Source organism: Crinia signifera, chromosome 4 (assembly GCF_055691185.1).
Source record: "Crinia signifera chromosome 4, ASM5569118v1, whole genome shotgun sequence".
Classification (NCBI taxonomy): Eukaryota; Metazoa; Chordata; class Amphibia; order Anura; family Myobatrachidae; genus Crinia; species Crinia signifera.
The window spans coordinates 165,742,413-165,759,541 of record NC_139220.1 but is presented as its reverse complement, the minus strand read 5'-3'; the positions used below and the strand labels follow the sequence as shown (position 1 = coordinate 165,759,541).

The 17,129-nt window shown below is 42.6% G+C and overlaps 1 protein-coding gene across 1 annotated transcript in view; it reads left to right on the top strand.

Moving 5' to 3' along the window:
- TBC1D22A (TBC1 domain family member 22A) overlaps window positions 1-17,129 on the top strand; it is a 548,927-nt gene that overhangs the window by 48,042 nt on the left and 483,756 nt on the right. The window contains exon 3 of the mRNA XM_083182915.1: window positions 166-506. Coding sequence (XP_083039041.1) covers window positions 166-506 — 341 coding nt within the window. The remainder of the gene's footprint in view (window positions 1-165; window positions 507-17,129) is intronic.

Genomic DNA, 17,129 nt, shown 5'->3' with positions numbered 1-17,129 from the left:
TAGCCAACACACTGTGTCTATTAAAGATTTTTTTTTTTTTATTCAAATTAGGACTCCCAGATCTATAGTTACACATAGATTTGTTTGTATATATTATATACAGAATTTCTCAACTCTATATTGCCATTTCTTTTATTTAATATTGTTGTGTATTTTTGTTAATAGCTTAACCAAATCTGTTCAGAGGACTCCAACGACGCCTACAAAGTTGAAAAAAGTCACTACTTTTCAAGAGTTTGAAAGCAACACAAGTGATGCCTGGGACGCTGGGGAAGATGATGATGAACTGATGGCAATGGCAGCTGAAAATTTAAATACCAATGTAGTGATGGAGACCGCAAACAAAGTAATTCAAAACCACACAAAGTTACAAGAACAAAACAAATTTAAAGAGATTCAACAAATGGAAGAAGAAACTGTTGCGCTTGAAGAGTTGCCCCCCTATATAAACAGTGACAGCACAATTGTAAAGTCAGCCAGTGAAAGCCAGATTCCCAAGTCATACGGTACATGTTTCTTTTTATTTCCTTTTTCTTTTAAATCACTTAAGAGTAATGAAGGTCTGTAAATAAAATAATGCTTAAAGTATATGAAATTTGATAAAAGTGTAATGGTAGGTATGTTTATTTGTTTTATGGTATAGATGATAGACAATGTCTAGGTCAACAGTTACTAGGTGGTCCACTGATGGTCAACAGTGTCTAGGTTGACACTGCAAAAAGTTCGACACAAGCTTATGGTCGACATAGGCAAGCTCAACAGCTAAAAGGTTGACATGAGCTATTCATGTTTTTTTTTTTGGTGTCTATGTAATCGTGCGTCGACATGGATATGACAGGAGAAAGGGGAGGATACATTTGTGCATGCTTCTAGAATAGTGGGCATGGTCTTGCAACAAGGGCGTGGCCTTGGAGAGGCAGATAATAAATAGGAGAGGCAGTGTGTGATAACAGGGAAAGGGTGAGGGGAAGAAAGTGGGTGATGTCGAGGGGAGGCAGTGTGTGAACGGGAATGGTGATGGGCAATGGTATTGACCAGGATGCAGGCAGTATACTTGCTGTGCACAGCATCATCTGGTGTGCAGATCTTAGAGCAGCCATAGTCCTCCATCATAAGTAAAGACTGAGCGAGTAACACAGGCCCAGCAGTTATTTCTATCCTCCAACAATTGGAACTTGTGGTTGTCACTGGATTGTGATGTCGGATCCTTGGCTCTGGTGGCAAGAACTGCTGGAAGACTCTGGAGAGAAGGAAGAGCAACATGACTCAACCTAATGTGCTAGGACTTTTTATCATTTGAAGAGTGCTTCTCTGTATAATAGGTGAACTGATTGTCATATAGTAATACTGTCTAATTATGAAGCTCTCTTTATTAAAACTGTTGAACAGTGTTTTGTATTTTTATGGAGCTGGTAACATCCATCACAACTGAAATAAAACACCATGAGGCCCTAGGCAAGATACTAGTTTGCAACCCCTTACTGTGTATATGTAAAAGAGGAAGCTATAGGATTAATGGGGGTATTCAATGTCAGGGTCGCGGCAGTCGAGCTTGCTCGACCGCCGTGACCCAGTCCCGTTCTCGGTCAGCTCGACCGAGAACATGCAGGCGGGATTCAATGTCCCGCCTGCTGGGGAGCGAAAAGGGGGCGTGGCCGCCAGTTGCGGCCGGGAAGAGGCGAGCTGCAGCCAGTGATGTCGGGCTCGTTCTGCCGAGATACCCTGCTCAATGCTGTCGGGGAAGACAGCATTGAATAGGGCCCGGCGGGCATCTCCCCGATGGGAGGTGCTCGCCGGAGATTGAATATCCCCCTAAGAGTTTGTGGGAGCTGCGTGTAGCATCTATGGCAACATTGCAAACTATCCTTCCTCACAGTGGCCAAGTAGACATCAATGTGACCATGGTAGTCGGGCATCTCTACTGCCTTGTCAATAATCTGATACAAGTAACTGTGCCATGTGTCTGCTTTTCGTTTTTTAAGGCTAGTTTTGCTAGGTCTCCACCTTCTCTTACATCCTGGATTGCCAGAATAGGTGTGTTTTGTTAACTTATTGTCCAGGTGAAAGCATGGAATGACATTTTTTTTTTACATTGTCTGTAGATAACATCATAACTTCACAATTATGAGACCCCAGTGTATTGATAAAAATAGCGAGTATGTAATGCTCGTGATGTGACCTCTTAGCTAGACATGTTGCAGTACTAAATGGAAGTGTTTAACTGAATTTGATTAAGTTTCCTAAATTATTGTCGTACAGTATGTTGCCTTTTTATTCTTCCTGAAACATAGTGAAAAACAACTGTATTTTTGTATTAGGGAACTCATCCCTTTAAAATTATAATACAACTCAAAGCAGTGTTGGGCTCACTGATGCTGTCATACACAATAGAGCTTAGAGGGTTTTACTGTTTACTAGCAGAGGTGATAGGATCTTGCTTGGTAGCCAATCCAATATTGTGAGCAGTCATACTCTCCCCTGAGTCCCACAATTCTGTCCTGCCTCTTCTTAATCCAGGCCATTTTTTTGAGTTTTACAGGGCCACCCTGATACCCTTAAAGCCCTGTCCTCTCTCTGACCCCCATCTGTTCTGCTCCATCCTATGATGGACTCCAATTTCGAAATCATTAATATTGATAAAGTCTATATAAAATATATTCATTGACTCTCAAGGCTACTTTTTTCTTGTTTTTCTCCTACATTATTATTAACCTCAATAACATTCATTTCCAATCATTACGTCTATTCTGAACACCTCACAATATTATTTTTCGGCCAAAAGGTTGCACCGAGGTAGCTCTATGACTATGGTAAACGACACAAATGGGCGGCACAAACACTGGACTGATATGGCACAATTAGTAGCACCCCTGGATTGACACGGCACACTTAGCATAACCCATTGTCTGATACAGCACAGGCAGCACCACCCCTGGACTGATATGGCACAGGTAGCATCACCCCTGGACTGATACGGCACAGGTAGCATCACCCCTGGACTGATATGGCACAGGTAGCATCACCCCTGGACTGATACGGCACAGGTAGCATCACCCCTGGACTGATACGGCACAGGTAGCATCACCCCTGGACTGATATGGCACAGGTAGCATCACCCCTGGACTGATACGGCACAGATAGCATCACCCCTGGACTGATACGGCACAGGTAGCATCACCCCTGGACTGACACGGCACACCTAGCATCACCCCTGGACAGATACGGCTCACCCCAGGAATTATTTGGCACAGATGGCAGCTCCCCTGACCTGATACGGCACACATGGAGTTATACAGCACACATGGAATTATACGGCACACATGACTGCAATGCTGCAGTTGAAAAAAAAAAAAGGGTTTTATTCTTTTAATTAAAGGGCAGCTGCCTAGGAACTATATGGATGATTTAGCAGCACCCCAGAAATGATGACACACTTGGCTCAAACCAGAAATGATGACACACTTGGCTGACCAAAAGTATTATACAGCACACTTGGCTCACCCCTGGACTGATGTAACACCCCTGGTATGATATGGCACACCTTACACCCCTTAAAAAAATTGAGTACAAAAATGGGGGTCGGGCGTGGCTTGGCCTGATAGGTGAGAGGACGTGGATCTCCGGGGTTCCGCAATCATCTTGCTACAATCTCCTTAATTTGGGACCGTGGCTCTCTCCTTTTTTCCCCTCCTCCATAAGCATCTCCTGCACGTCCTGTGCCACCCGCTAACCTTGCGCTGAGTTCCTGTCTTCTGCTGTACCGGCTCTGGCTTTCCGAGTGCAGGACTCCCGGGACGCCATCTTGAAACCTCCGGCGTCTTCTCTCAGAGCTCCCCCGGGAGGTGGCAGCGGCTGGGGATCTCTGGTGACTGGGTCCCTGGGGCTTCTACTCCCAGTCCTCTCCGCGGTGGTTGCTTATGCTTATGCTGCCGAGGGATAGAGGAGCCTGTGTCCTGTATGTGTGTGCGCCCTGCATGGTTGAGCTGTGTCACCAGGATGGATTCAGAGAAAGGGATCTGTACGGTAAGTTATTACAAAAATCCATTTATATATTTTTAATAATTCTCAATTTATACTAATAATCATTCATTTAATATTGTACTAATATATCGGAGTGTATGTTGCAGCTGGCTGTACTCGCCCATTATTTTTCATTAAAGATGTTTACTTGTAACCTTTTTTGAAACACAGTACTAGTTAAGACCATACATTTCTCTCTTTGGCAATGTTATCTATAATTTTATTTAGCTGTAAGCTTTTTTTTTTTTTTTTGGTATAATGTAATTTTCCCAACATTTATAATATCTTTTTCAGTTAAGACATTCATGACATGATGCTTAAAAATAGCAATGACGGTCACTTTATGCTTTGAAGTAAACATTTTTTTTTATTTCATTTAGACTCTTAAAACATTTTAAAGTGCAATCCAACATCATTATCTCAGAATTTACAAAATAATTTTCATTTGTCGCATCAATAAAATAAAACAGTAACCCTAAATAAACAATAATTTGACTTTCAAGGAAATGTCTGTCTTTTTATGCTATGTAAAAATGTCCAATACAGAATACAACAACTAGTTTGTTTGAGCCATGCTAAAATAGTGTAGCCATGTCTGCATAATTGTGTATCACGGTATTAAAACAGGCATGAAACAGTGTCCTGGCACTATTAAGAATACAGATTTCTCAAGCCACAATTGGCATTCACTGCCATGGCATTCAAGAGGATACATGGAGCCATCTCATTTGGTACTGGACACCTTCACAACAGCACATAGCATTAAAACCTAACTATATGTTCTTATTTAAACAGGAATTATGTGATGTTAATACTTTTGTCCTCACAAGGACTAAACCAGCCTAGCAAAGACAGTTATTTTTCGCTAGTACTACTGATTCCATATGAACTGACTCTAATTGAAAACATGCTCTCCTCAAGATAATAAACTGAATGATGTTTTTTTTTTCTACTTTAAAAAGCACAGCTTACATTTACACTCTCACCCTTAAAATATGCAAATAGTATATTTGATGTTGCTTTACTGGACAGAGCTAGATTATTTCATTTATAGGTTAGGTGAAGAGCCATCCCTATGCAATTTAATTTATGATCTTTGTTGGTGCCCTCTAGCATATAAATAAACACAGCATTTATGTATGAGTTCGTAGATTGATATGTGTGTGTGTGTGTGTGTGTGTGTACATTAGGGTTTCTAGTTTGTGAAATACACATATTTACTAATGTTCAAAAGTTTGGGGTCACTTAGAAATGTCCTTATTTTTTTAAGAAAAACTCTGTTTTTTTTTTTAATGAAGATCATATTAAATGAATCAGAAATACACACCATACAATGTTAATGTGGTAAATGACTATACTAGCTGCAAACATCTGGCTTTTAAAGGAATATCTACATAGGTGTATAAAGGCCTATTTCCAGCAACCATCACTCAGGTATTCTAATATGGTATATTGTGTTTACTAATTGCGTTAGAAGATGTTTAGAAAACCCTTGTGCAATTATGTAAGCATAGTTGAAAATGGGTTTTCTCGTTAGAAAAGCTATAAAACTGGCCTTCCTTTGTGCTAGTTGAGTATTTGGAGTATCAAATTTGTGGGTTTGATTACCTTTCAAAACGGCCAAAAAAAAGAGAAATTTTCATGGGAAACTCAACTGTCTATTCTTGTTCTTGAACTTGCCAACTGAGCAAAAAGACCAGTACATTAGGGTTTCTAGTTTGTGAAATAGATTCCTCACAGGTCCTCAACTGGCAGCTTCATTAAATGGTACCTGCAAAACGCCAGTGTCAACATCTACAGTGAAGAGGCGACTCCGGGATGCTGGCCTTCTAGGCAGAGTGGCAAAGAAAAAAACATATCTGAGACTGGCCAATACAAGGAAAAGATTAATATGGCGAAAAGAACAAAGACATTGGACAGAGAAAGATTGGAAAAAAGTGTTATGGACAGATGAATCAAAGTTTGAGGTATTTGGATCACACAGAAGAACCTTTGTGAGACACAGAACAAGTGAAAAGATGCTTGAAGAGTACATGACGCCATCTGTCAAGCCTGGTGAAGGTAATGTGATGGCCTGGGGCTGGTAAAGTATGAGATTTGTACAAGGTAAAAGGGATTTTGAATAAGGAAGGCTATCACTCCATTGCAACGCTTTGCCATACCCTGTGGATAGTTCTTGATTGGGCCAATTTCCACCTCCAACAGTACAAAGAGCCAAAGCACACCTCCAAATTATGAAATAACTATTTAGAGAAGAACCAGGCAGCTGGAATTCTCTCTATAAAGGAGTGGCCAGCGCAGTCACCAGATCTCAACCCCATTCAGCTGTTGTGGGAACAGCTTGACCACATGGTACACAAGAAGTGCCCATCAAGCCAATCTAATTTGTGGTAGGTGCTTCAGGAAGTGCTGAGTAAAATTTCTTCAGATTACCTCAACAAATTAACAGCTAGAATACCAAAGGTCTGCAATTCTGTAATTGTTGCAAAAGGAGCATTCTTTGAAGTAAGCAAAGTTTCTATTACAAAATTATTTCCAATGTCTTGACTATATGTTCTATTCATTTTGCAACTCCTTTGATAAATAGAAGTAACTTTTCATGTAAAACTGGGCGAACATATATAATATATACATACTAGTCTTAAGGGCGAAAGTTTATGCTTGTACAATTCTCAAGTGTTTTGTAAAGTGAAAATGTTTTTCATTTAATGTACAATTATAGGCCTTTAATCCCTTTGGCGGTATGTCAGTAAATTTCTCAGGCTGAGCTGTGCTGTAGGAGCGTGCTCTCCTGAGAAATTATTTCCGGGCATGCCACTATAAATAACCTCTGGCGCACCACCATCCCCCCCTCCCTGTTGCCGATCCTCCCCGTCGCCGCTTGGGGAGGTTCAACTGCTTTCAGCCATTCGGGTGTTCGGGCGTCCAACCACAGGAATGCCCGAACAGATGAACGGCTGAGCACCCGAGCGCTCCCAAGCAGCCCCTAACTTCTCCAAGGAGCTACAAACAGCCGAAGCCGGCAGCAGCAGCAGCTACAGAGGAGCAAGGGCTGCTGCAGAAGGCAACGACTGCCGGTACTTGTTTCCTAGCAGGGCGCCACTAAGCAAATAGCTTAGAGGGCTATTCTGCATAGGAAAATCGCATCACGTACCGTGTATAGTGCCGTGCGATGCGATGTGATGTCCATGTTAAGTGCACAGGAGTGCTTATACAATGAAATATCGCATAGGATCGCATGGCACCAAATGCGATGCGATGCAATGTTTAATTGTACAAGCACCCATGCCATGAAATGCAATGGGTGCTTACTATGGCATGTAAGCACCTCTGGCATTGTTTTGCGTCACCCCGAGTATCCACGCCACCCCGAAGAGCGGCGCTGGAACGTGTCCTCCGACCTTTTCATACCGCCACTATCCACGTCGGTGTGGAGTTGATTTTATATAATGGTGGCAAGCCCGAAGCGTGTCGAGCGCAGCGAGCCCCACAGATAACTTTACATGTATTCTGCGTCGCCTCGCGGGGGTCGCTGCGCTCGCCACGCTTCGGGCTCGGTGGTTCGCTGTGCTCGCCACACTATATGACATCAACTCCATGCCAACGTGGATAGTGTGGGTATGAAAAGGTCGGAGGACGCATTCTGACAGGAGGGCATGAAATCGCATCACATTGCACGGTAAAACATACCATGCGATGCTATGCGATTTCACTACAATGTAACAAATATGGACGCCCTGCTAGGAAACAAGTACCCGGCTGCCCCTACTGTGGTGAGTATTTCTGGGGCAGGAGGAATCTACCCTGGTAGGCTTGTCCTGCCCCAAGAAAACCCACGACTCAAAGGGTCAAGGGTCCACTTATGGGAGTCTATTTTGCTGTATTCAGTGCCATCGAGAGGAGGGGAGGGTGGGTACATTTCTGATGGATGGGCCTGGGTCGGGCGCCCCCCTCCACCGCTGCAGAGACCGGGCAGTGGTGGTAGAGCGCAGAGGCTGCCACAGCAGCTCAGCTTCTCTCTCCTGCTCAGCACATGCTGCTCAGTGCTGTATGCTTTTCAACGACATATCACAATGCATGAATACAACAGAAATAGCATTTTACTCTTATGAAAGCACCCTTAAGAGGTTGTCCAAGTTAAACCCATCTTCGAACTTAGATTGTCCCTTAAGCTGATACGGTAATGTGCAAAGTTTGAAGATTAGGTAAAGCGTTCAAGATTTTTTATGGAACATCCCTACACACACATACACACATGTATATATAAAGTAGGTTGTAGAAATCAGCGGCACTCGGAGACTGGTTAGATATGCAAAAAGTTTTTATCCCATCAAATAGGTGCAGTAACACAAAACTGACATTTCGGGGGCGTATAACCCCTTTTTCAAGGTGCAGAACTATTGAAAACATGTAAGACTCTTACCTTTTATATAACGAGAGATAGATGTGAAATGAAACCCGCCACAGATGCGGCATCCGTGCAGGGGGCTGGAGCTCAGCGTTGGAGTTTCCGGCTCAGCCTCCTGGACGTGATATTGTTGAGCCAAGCGTCTCTCTGTTGCTAGGAAACCTGCTGTGTGCATGTGAGGGCATAATGCAGAGCCCTGTGTTTAAATATAAATGATGTGTGTCATTGTACAATCAGATCCCCACAGACAAGCCTGTAATGGAGACAGGGCAATTCTATAAGTGCTGCAGGAGTATCCCCTAGCGTGGGGTGTGTACAGATATAGTAAGAGGAAAAACCCCTATAGTGTCTAGGGCGTGAACATTAATAATCACAAAATAAGTAATACTAATAGTAATAAATAGGGTAAGCTCAATATGCACATCATAATTATACTAAAAAGTTAGAAGTTGCAGGGACATATAGAATCCATATTCTCAGGCATGAGGTGGAGTCATCTGTCAATGTACAATAGTAAATACAATGCAATGGACTGGCGGGCACACATGTGATGGATATATATGGGGCCAGAAACATGACTTAAGTTGCCCCAGATCATTGAGTGGGTAATGAGTTGTCAAACGTGGCATCTGTAGGGTGCCTGGGAGCATCAGAAAATATTCCAAGGCATCCTTTCATTTAGGCCCTGTGGATGAATAGTTGGTAGATCAAATATCCTCTTTGCTTCCAATTTAAGTAATTTGCTCGCTCTGTCGCCACCCCTTGTATTGATGGGGACATTACGATGACTTGCTGTCTAAGGTCGTTGAGGGAATGGTTTGCTTGGCTAAATGCCTAGCAACCGGTTGATCAGAAAGTTTGCCTGTGGTTTTATTGGGGATGGCGGATTGGATCGTGGATCGGTGTAAGGCCATTCGCTCCCTGAGGGATCTTATTGTTTTCTCTACGTACCCTAGCCCACAGGGGCATGTAATCAGGTACACAATGTGATTTGAGGTACATGTCAAGATGTGGTTAATGCGGAATTGTTTGTTACCCTTGAGGTTTTTAAAGGTGGATTCTGTATTCAAAGTGCTGCACGTAGTGCAGTGAAGGCATTTATAACAGCCTGGTGCTCGTCGTAATGAAAAGATTCCTTGGTTAGTGTCCGTGGCTTCTTGGTTGTTCCTCTTAAAGTCGGTGATATCAGTGTGTACAATGGAGTCTCTTACACTCCTGGTGTAGCATGGCATCGTTCGATTGTGTTTGTAGCATGGCAATTGAGGGTCAGTGGCTACAATTGGGCACAACGCTCTAGTGGCCCTGGGCATCACTGGGCTGGAGGTAGTGTAGCTTCTTACCCATGGTATAATTTCACCCTGGGGGCGAATCTTGGGTGTCAAAAGTTTGTTCTCTGGGTATCTTCAGCACCTCCTGTTTTTGTATTGCTAGTAATTTGCTGTCATACCCCCCGTTGTATGAATCTCAGTACCACTTTGTCTAGCTCTTCTTCCACCTTTGTGGGGTCACTAGTAATTGTAGCACTTCTTATGAGCTGATATTTTGGCAAACCAGTGCTCTGGGGTGGTGGCTTGAGGCCTTCAAAAGGGTATTTTTATCCGTGGGTTTACGGAACACCGATGTGTTTAGTTTGCCTGCTTCAAAATAAACCCACACATCTAAGTAATTGATGGCTTTGGCAATGAATGATGAGGTGATTTCCTGCTTTTGATATTATTGACCAGTCTCTCTAGGGATTCTTGGCCTCCAGTCCATACTAGAAAAACATTGTGGATGTATCGACTGTACATGCATAGGTGCTGGGCCACTTCATGATCGCGGGAGAACATATATATATAGTGAAACAACAAAAAGCGGCACTTGCAAGTATTCTTAGTGAAAGTATAACAATGATTTATTCTGACATGTTTTGAGATGTATCTTGTCCTCATGGAACAACGTCACAGTGAATACATGCAGGTTTATATAAGACATGAAACACCCCCCCACCAATCAAGTGCACACCTGAGCCTTAACCCTGTCACATCAGCTCACCTGTAACAAAATAATTATCCCAAAAGAGGTGCTTCCAGAGGTTTCATCATGGTCATATCATGTTGCAAATGTCAGTAGGCATTATTCAGGGAGAGACAGATATTCAGGAATATTCTATATAACCATGAACTACCACACCTTGGTGTCTTATTTGAAGTTGGTAAATCCTGTGAGTACCGCCTGTTTTGTTGCTGTATCGATTGGAGACATGAGTCTTGCAGGGAGGTTATAATATCACTGATGCTCCGTGCGTTTGGTTAGCCACTGCTTTTAAAGCTGTGGTTGTAGTAGGGCGGTGATGGCATTGCTGGTAGGCTGGCCAGAGACAGACTGACTCATCAAAGGCCCATGTGAGGATGGCTGCTGTGGCTAAGCATGTGCAGAAGCCCTCCTGAACAACCAGTGGACATATATTTTGTTAGCGGAATCATGCAGCTTCCCTTTCCCCCACCTCTGTTACGTTTAGAATAGCCACCGCAGCAGAGCCACCTCTGCTGCCTGCACTGCACCCGGTGCTGCCTCTGCCAGCTCACCCCAGCTATGCTAGAGCATAGTCGGCAGCAGTGCCATCCATCATGTGCCCCACAAGCCACCACCGTTTAAGCTGTCAGCCCCTATGCAGTGGAAGTGCCCTAGGCAATTGCCTAGTTGGACTATGCCTAGGGCCAGCTTTGTCTAGGTTGATGAAGTGCTTGACCTGTTAAAAAAATATATTTTTACCCCCCCCCCCCCCTTCCAAAAAAAATAAAATGTTTACAGCATTAAGAGGCTAATTCAGAGCACATTTATTTTTTTGTATCAAATGGACAAAGCCATTTTCCACTGCAGGTGGGACAGATGTAACACGTGCAGATAAAGGTAGATTTGGGTGGCAGTGTAAACATAAAGTAGCCAGTATTTACCCTGTACAGAAACAAAAGAAATCTATCTCTCTCTGCACATTTTACATTTGTCCAACCGGCAGTGCAACGTGGTTTTGTCCATTTTTCTAAAAAAAATGTGCTTTGCAATTTAGTCTAAATCAGGCCCCAAGTTTCTATGGCAATTTGGAAGTATTTATAAAGCCATCATAAAAAAAACCCACTACATACTGTATAGACATATCACAGTTGGAGGCATAGAAGAAAGTTTTAGTACTTAAAAGCCTTAAAAATAGTTTTGTATCTATTGAGAACACGTTTAAATTATATGTCTTTTGCTGAAAGATGCACATTAAAGGAAACCTCCAAATTCATCGCTGTTAGTGCCAGTTTTATAAGTCAGTTCCTTTGCTGCTGCTGGCCACAGGGGGGAAAATCCTAGCTCATTTTGAATGTTTGACATATATGTACTTTTCAGTTTCAACAAGAACAATACTTTTCTGATCTCTCTCCATGTGTGTTGTCTGGTGTTACTTGATTTCTTTCTTCCATGCCACCATGCCATCTTAAATGTCCTCCCGTCACCTCAATTTGAGTCTTATAAAGCCTAAGCTAACATTCTCACTAGTCACCAAAGTCTACTTACTTGACAACTTTATTCCATTAACAACACAATTAAAAATATCTGTGAAGTTTTATCTCTAGGTGCCATCTTTGATTTGTTCCTTGTTGCCATACACCATTCCTGTATCCAAATACTGTTATTTTCACATACCTCCCTACATTAGGGAGTAAAACAATTGAGGTTATGGGAATGATCAGATCACAGAGGTGGCATTAATATGTACAATGGGGAAGTGTGACCTCTCCCCTGCATGTTCACCTCTAGTTTGTCACTTCTCTGTAGTCCATTTTCTATCACCCCCTTTTTATGCTGTGTGTATGTGTATGTATGTGTGTATATATATATATATATATATATATATATATATATATATATATATATATGCAGTTAATTCAATATTAGCATTATCATAGAGAAAAGGTAACCGGGCTTTCCAAATGATACAGGGTTATCAACTTTGCTGAGCACCTCAAAGCATTAATCACAGTGTGCTTTAGAACATGACATGATCAACAACAGAATGCCAGGATACTCCCTATAGGGCTGGATGTTTTAGACCTTGTTTTATATAATTTTCCACTGTGTGGGAGCAAATTAACGATTTTTATTTGCTACAGACATTACAAGGAGTTTATACCAAGCAGCCACATTGGGTAGATGATCTGGCAAATAAACTTTCTGTGTACCAACTTTTAGTCTGCTCAGCTTGCTACTTGCCAGGAGACTGATTGGAGCTCACAGAACTAGCCAGTGACCTACTATTCTTTTGACTATTACAGGTACTAACCGTGCTCCATTCTGCTATCTCCTATATTGTTTGCCTGCAGTTTCATGCAGGATGGATTGGGTTGGCTTGGGCTGGCATCTGGAATATTATTAGTGGCAACTAAAGAATAAAGGAAACATGGTAGTTTATTCTAACTTTTAATCATGAAAGAAGATTCTCATTAGAACAGAAAAAGCTGTTATCCATGTAGGTGTTTCAGTGGTGTACAGGTCATTAGGTGGGAGAGTCTGTGTGTTTGCGTTGCAACAAAGATTACAACAAGTAAATGAGTAACCACAGAGACGTCTTGATAAAAGACAGAAGAGTAACTGGATGCGAGTACTGAGGACTTGAGAATGAAAACTGAAGAGTAACTGGATGGGAGCCAAAAAGAATAACCCGGCTATAGCCACGAAATTCAGACTGTAGTATCACTGGACTGGAACCCAAAAGTTTAGCTGGATTGAAGACTTAAAGTAGCTACTGAAGTGCAACCGGACTGGAATTAGAAGATTAGTCATATTGAAATCTTGAAATAATTGGGACAAGGAAAAATAACCGTATTCGAGGCTTGAAATAAATATTGTGCAACTGGTCTGATTGAAGACTTCCAGCTTGAATAGGATCAGAATGTATACTAGAAGCAGGGAGCTCAGCACTGAGCTGCATACACAGAGGTAATGACATTGCAATGGCGATTTGAGAATGTTCAAGCAGGGTTCTATGATTGGTTCTCATAGTCAGCTGATTGGAGACCGTGATCGAAGTATTTGGGAACTGATAATGATACTGCTTCCAACACGACATTCGCTCATGTCTGGTTTTGGAGGTAAATTAGCTAAGAGAAACAAGTCTGATTCCGAAGAGATGGACGTCCTTCGGTTGCCCAAAGAGTTCCCAGCACCTGCTAAGGATTATCGCATGGAGATCTCAATGCCACTCTCTGGTGCACACCAATAGATCACCGCACCATTCAGGCAAAGCAACGGCGAGGCAACAAGGTAATTCTTGTAATCCGGATCATGACATACAGTACTTTACCACATCTGATAAAATGCTTCTATATAAACATATGAAGGCCATTAGCAAAACTGTGTTAACCATATCTCTTCAGTTGTCTTAAAGATCTAGGAAATATTTTAGTTGCCCTAAGGTCACAATAGGAGCGCTAATTGTGTTCGAACCAATTCACAAAACCAAAACAAAAAAAGGAATAAAATTAATAAAGTTTTTCCAAAACTGAATAGGATTTGCTGCTTCTTATACAGGGTGTGTACCCTTAGATTGCAAAAAATGGAGATTTGTGACCGCAACAATAAACTGTAGCTACCACTTTAAGAAGCGCAGTCCTACTCAGAGAATTATTCACACAATCTGAATATCAATACATTTATTAAAAACAAATATAAATAAGTGTATACCTATTGTATTTAATAATATGTATGTATACACACTGAGAAAGCGCCACACAACTGGGATTAACCAATATTTTATTGGAAAAATATATATATGTATATATTTCATGAAAAATTTGTAAAAAAACTTTTTTATCCAAATACCATACAATCAGCATAAAAAACTTTATCAATAATAAAATGCTCAATAGAGAATTCCTACTAGCATTCAGTGGGTCTGGAATAACATCAACGATTGAAAAAATGTCCTTTAGCAAGGGTATACAGTCAATTGATGAGGTAGTAGTGGAAGGTTCTATGCCTAATGGTGTAAAACAGTATATACTACCTTATTGATTTGAGTCCGTGATCAAATATCCATATTGAAAGGAGCTCCGCAGTATCGGTATGCAGAAGTAAGATAGCTCTAGCTACACCAGCCTCTAATTTTGATGTCTTTGGTCAGAACACACTGTGCACTTTGAGTCAGGAGCGAGCCGTCTTATACCTGAAAAGATGCGGCAAGGTAAGGTGGGCGGCTCCAGCTACACCCGGTCCTTACCGTCGCCTAGTTGATGGAGGGACCGCTGTTGGATATTCTGGGGAGCGAGCCGTCCTCTGGTGGAAATAGATGCAGGCAAGCAGCTTTTCACTTTGCATTTATAAAAAAGCATAATTCATAGCAAATTACAACTTTCAAAGTGCACAATGAATAGACAGACAAGACATACAACATGAAACGTATAATAATAAGACTATATCTAGAGGCAATTAGCAGCTCGATAGTTAAATAGATGTGTACATGTGATTGCCTCTGTGTTTCTGTATGTGTGAAAGAGAAAGAAATTTAGTTTCACTTGCTGCTAGCAGATGGCCGTGTTTCAGGGACACTATACATATATATTATAGATGAAGAATTGATTGATTTTTAAAGGTAGGTGTAAGCAGCCATTTGTGGAGATACTCTGCGAAGTAAGAGTAATCCATGTGACTTTACCTTGTGACTCTGAGAACTGCATCCTGTCCTGCCGCATAAGCAGAGATCTAAGCTCAGTTGTGAAGTATATAATCAGCATAATAATAATAAGCTGATGTGTATATTTTTCCAATTCATGTGTCACAAACTGTGAAAACCAGTAATACCCCTTTTTCGCCCGCCGCAAAAACCTGAGTTTTTCCCTCATGGACCTGGGTCAGCTGCGGTGTAAAAGGGGTTAACCCATCTCTCTTTACACAGGACCTCTACCCAGGTCCTGCCCAGGGTAGAACATGGGCAGGACCTCTGTAGAGGGCAGTGTAAACGGGTACGCCAGGTAATCCGACCTGGCTCTAGTTTAGAGCATTGGGGGAAGCCCAACCTCTGGACCACAGCATCCTGTGGTCAACATGGAGGTTAGGCGGGGGGTGCACGCAACCTCCGCTGCTGACTGCAGTCAGAAGTGGAGGCAGGGAGGAGGTGAATGCATGCCTGTGTGCGGCATCCATTCACCTCGCAGATTGGGGCTGGGGGATGCATGGGGGCATGGGGTAGCCCACCAGCTTAAACCAGCGTGACGATCGGCAGTCCCGGCACTTGGAGATGATGTAATCTGCAAGCGCCGCCCCCGTTTACACTGCGGGTAGGCACCGCAGTGTAAACGGTTCAAATCCCAGATCCGACCTGGCTTGGATCCGTGTTCCAAATGCTGAATCGGATCCGGGTATTAGGTGTGAAAGGTATTAATAATTACTATTATAATAATTAGTTAATGTATTACATGTATATGAATACATATTTTTTTTAAGTAAGTAAATGTAATTTATATAGGGCACTTTCTCCAACAGGTCGAAACAAGCTTATAAGACAAAAACCAGAGTGACGGTTAACGTGGCGCTCGATGCATTTAAAGTTTGCCCTTCTGAATTCCTTGGGGTCTTACCCTTAAAGTCCCCCAAAAATACAAACACTATATATATACAAATAGGATTCAGATATTAGGCGCTCTTCGTATGGGCATAGATTGGATCTGAAGATATAGTATACAAAAAATACTTCCCTTGGTCCTGACCCTCTCCTTCAGGGAGAAAATCTGCATTTTCTCCCTGAAGGAGAGGGTCAGGACCAAGGGAAGTATTTTTTGTATTTTTTAGTATGTAGATTGAAACAAATACAGTCTCTCGCATTCAATAGTTCCACTTATATGTTGTAACAAGGTGGTTTAAGGCTTACCCCGTATGTAGTTCAGCCAAATGTCTGTGAGGTTTAATCAGCTGCAATAATCGGCATTTAGCGGCTCCGGGGTGAGGAGGATATGTAGTAGCCGGTATCCTTATTTATACGGCAAATGCCGCGACCTGTGCTGTAATACTGTCCGTCCCGCAGAACCACCTGATTCTCAGGCGGCAAGAGTCCTGCACGGTGCGTGCGCCAATCGAGTGGGAAAGCTGCACAGTCTGTGTCCCAGTGCGGTAGGCCAGCTAACACGCTGTTATCAGCTGGAGACATTGGAGACCGGACAGTTGGTCACCTTGGTAGTGACGTCAACGCGTTTCGTTTCCGCTCAGACTGTAAACTTTTTCAAGACCATGTGTGCACATCCCCTTACAACGGAGCTCCCCCCACCGCCTTGCCGCCGGTCCCCACCAGGTTCCCCCGTCTCCCCGCTCCCCCCTAAACCCTGCCCATCTCCCTGAAGTGGAGACGGGCAGGGTTCCCGTTCCCCGCCAACGGGAAACTGGGACGCTCGCACGTCCCAGTCAGATGTAGCGTCCACTCGCCAACGGGGGTGGTCTGGCGAGCCACAGCACTGGATGAGCGGTGCTACATCTGTATGTTCCTAGAGATAAAATTATTATTCTGCACTGCCAAGACAAAGAAGCAATACCTTTTTGTACAATACTAGCCATCTTTGCTCTAATGACATGTTATCTGAGCAGCTGTCCTGGTAACACTACTGTTTTTTTTTATGTTGTCGCAAAAAGTGAGAAATGAAAATGAATGCTAGTAATAAAAATCGATGCCTCTGTAGTAGTGGAAATGAAA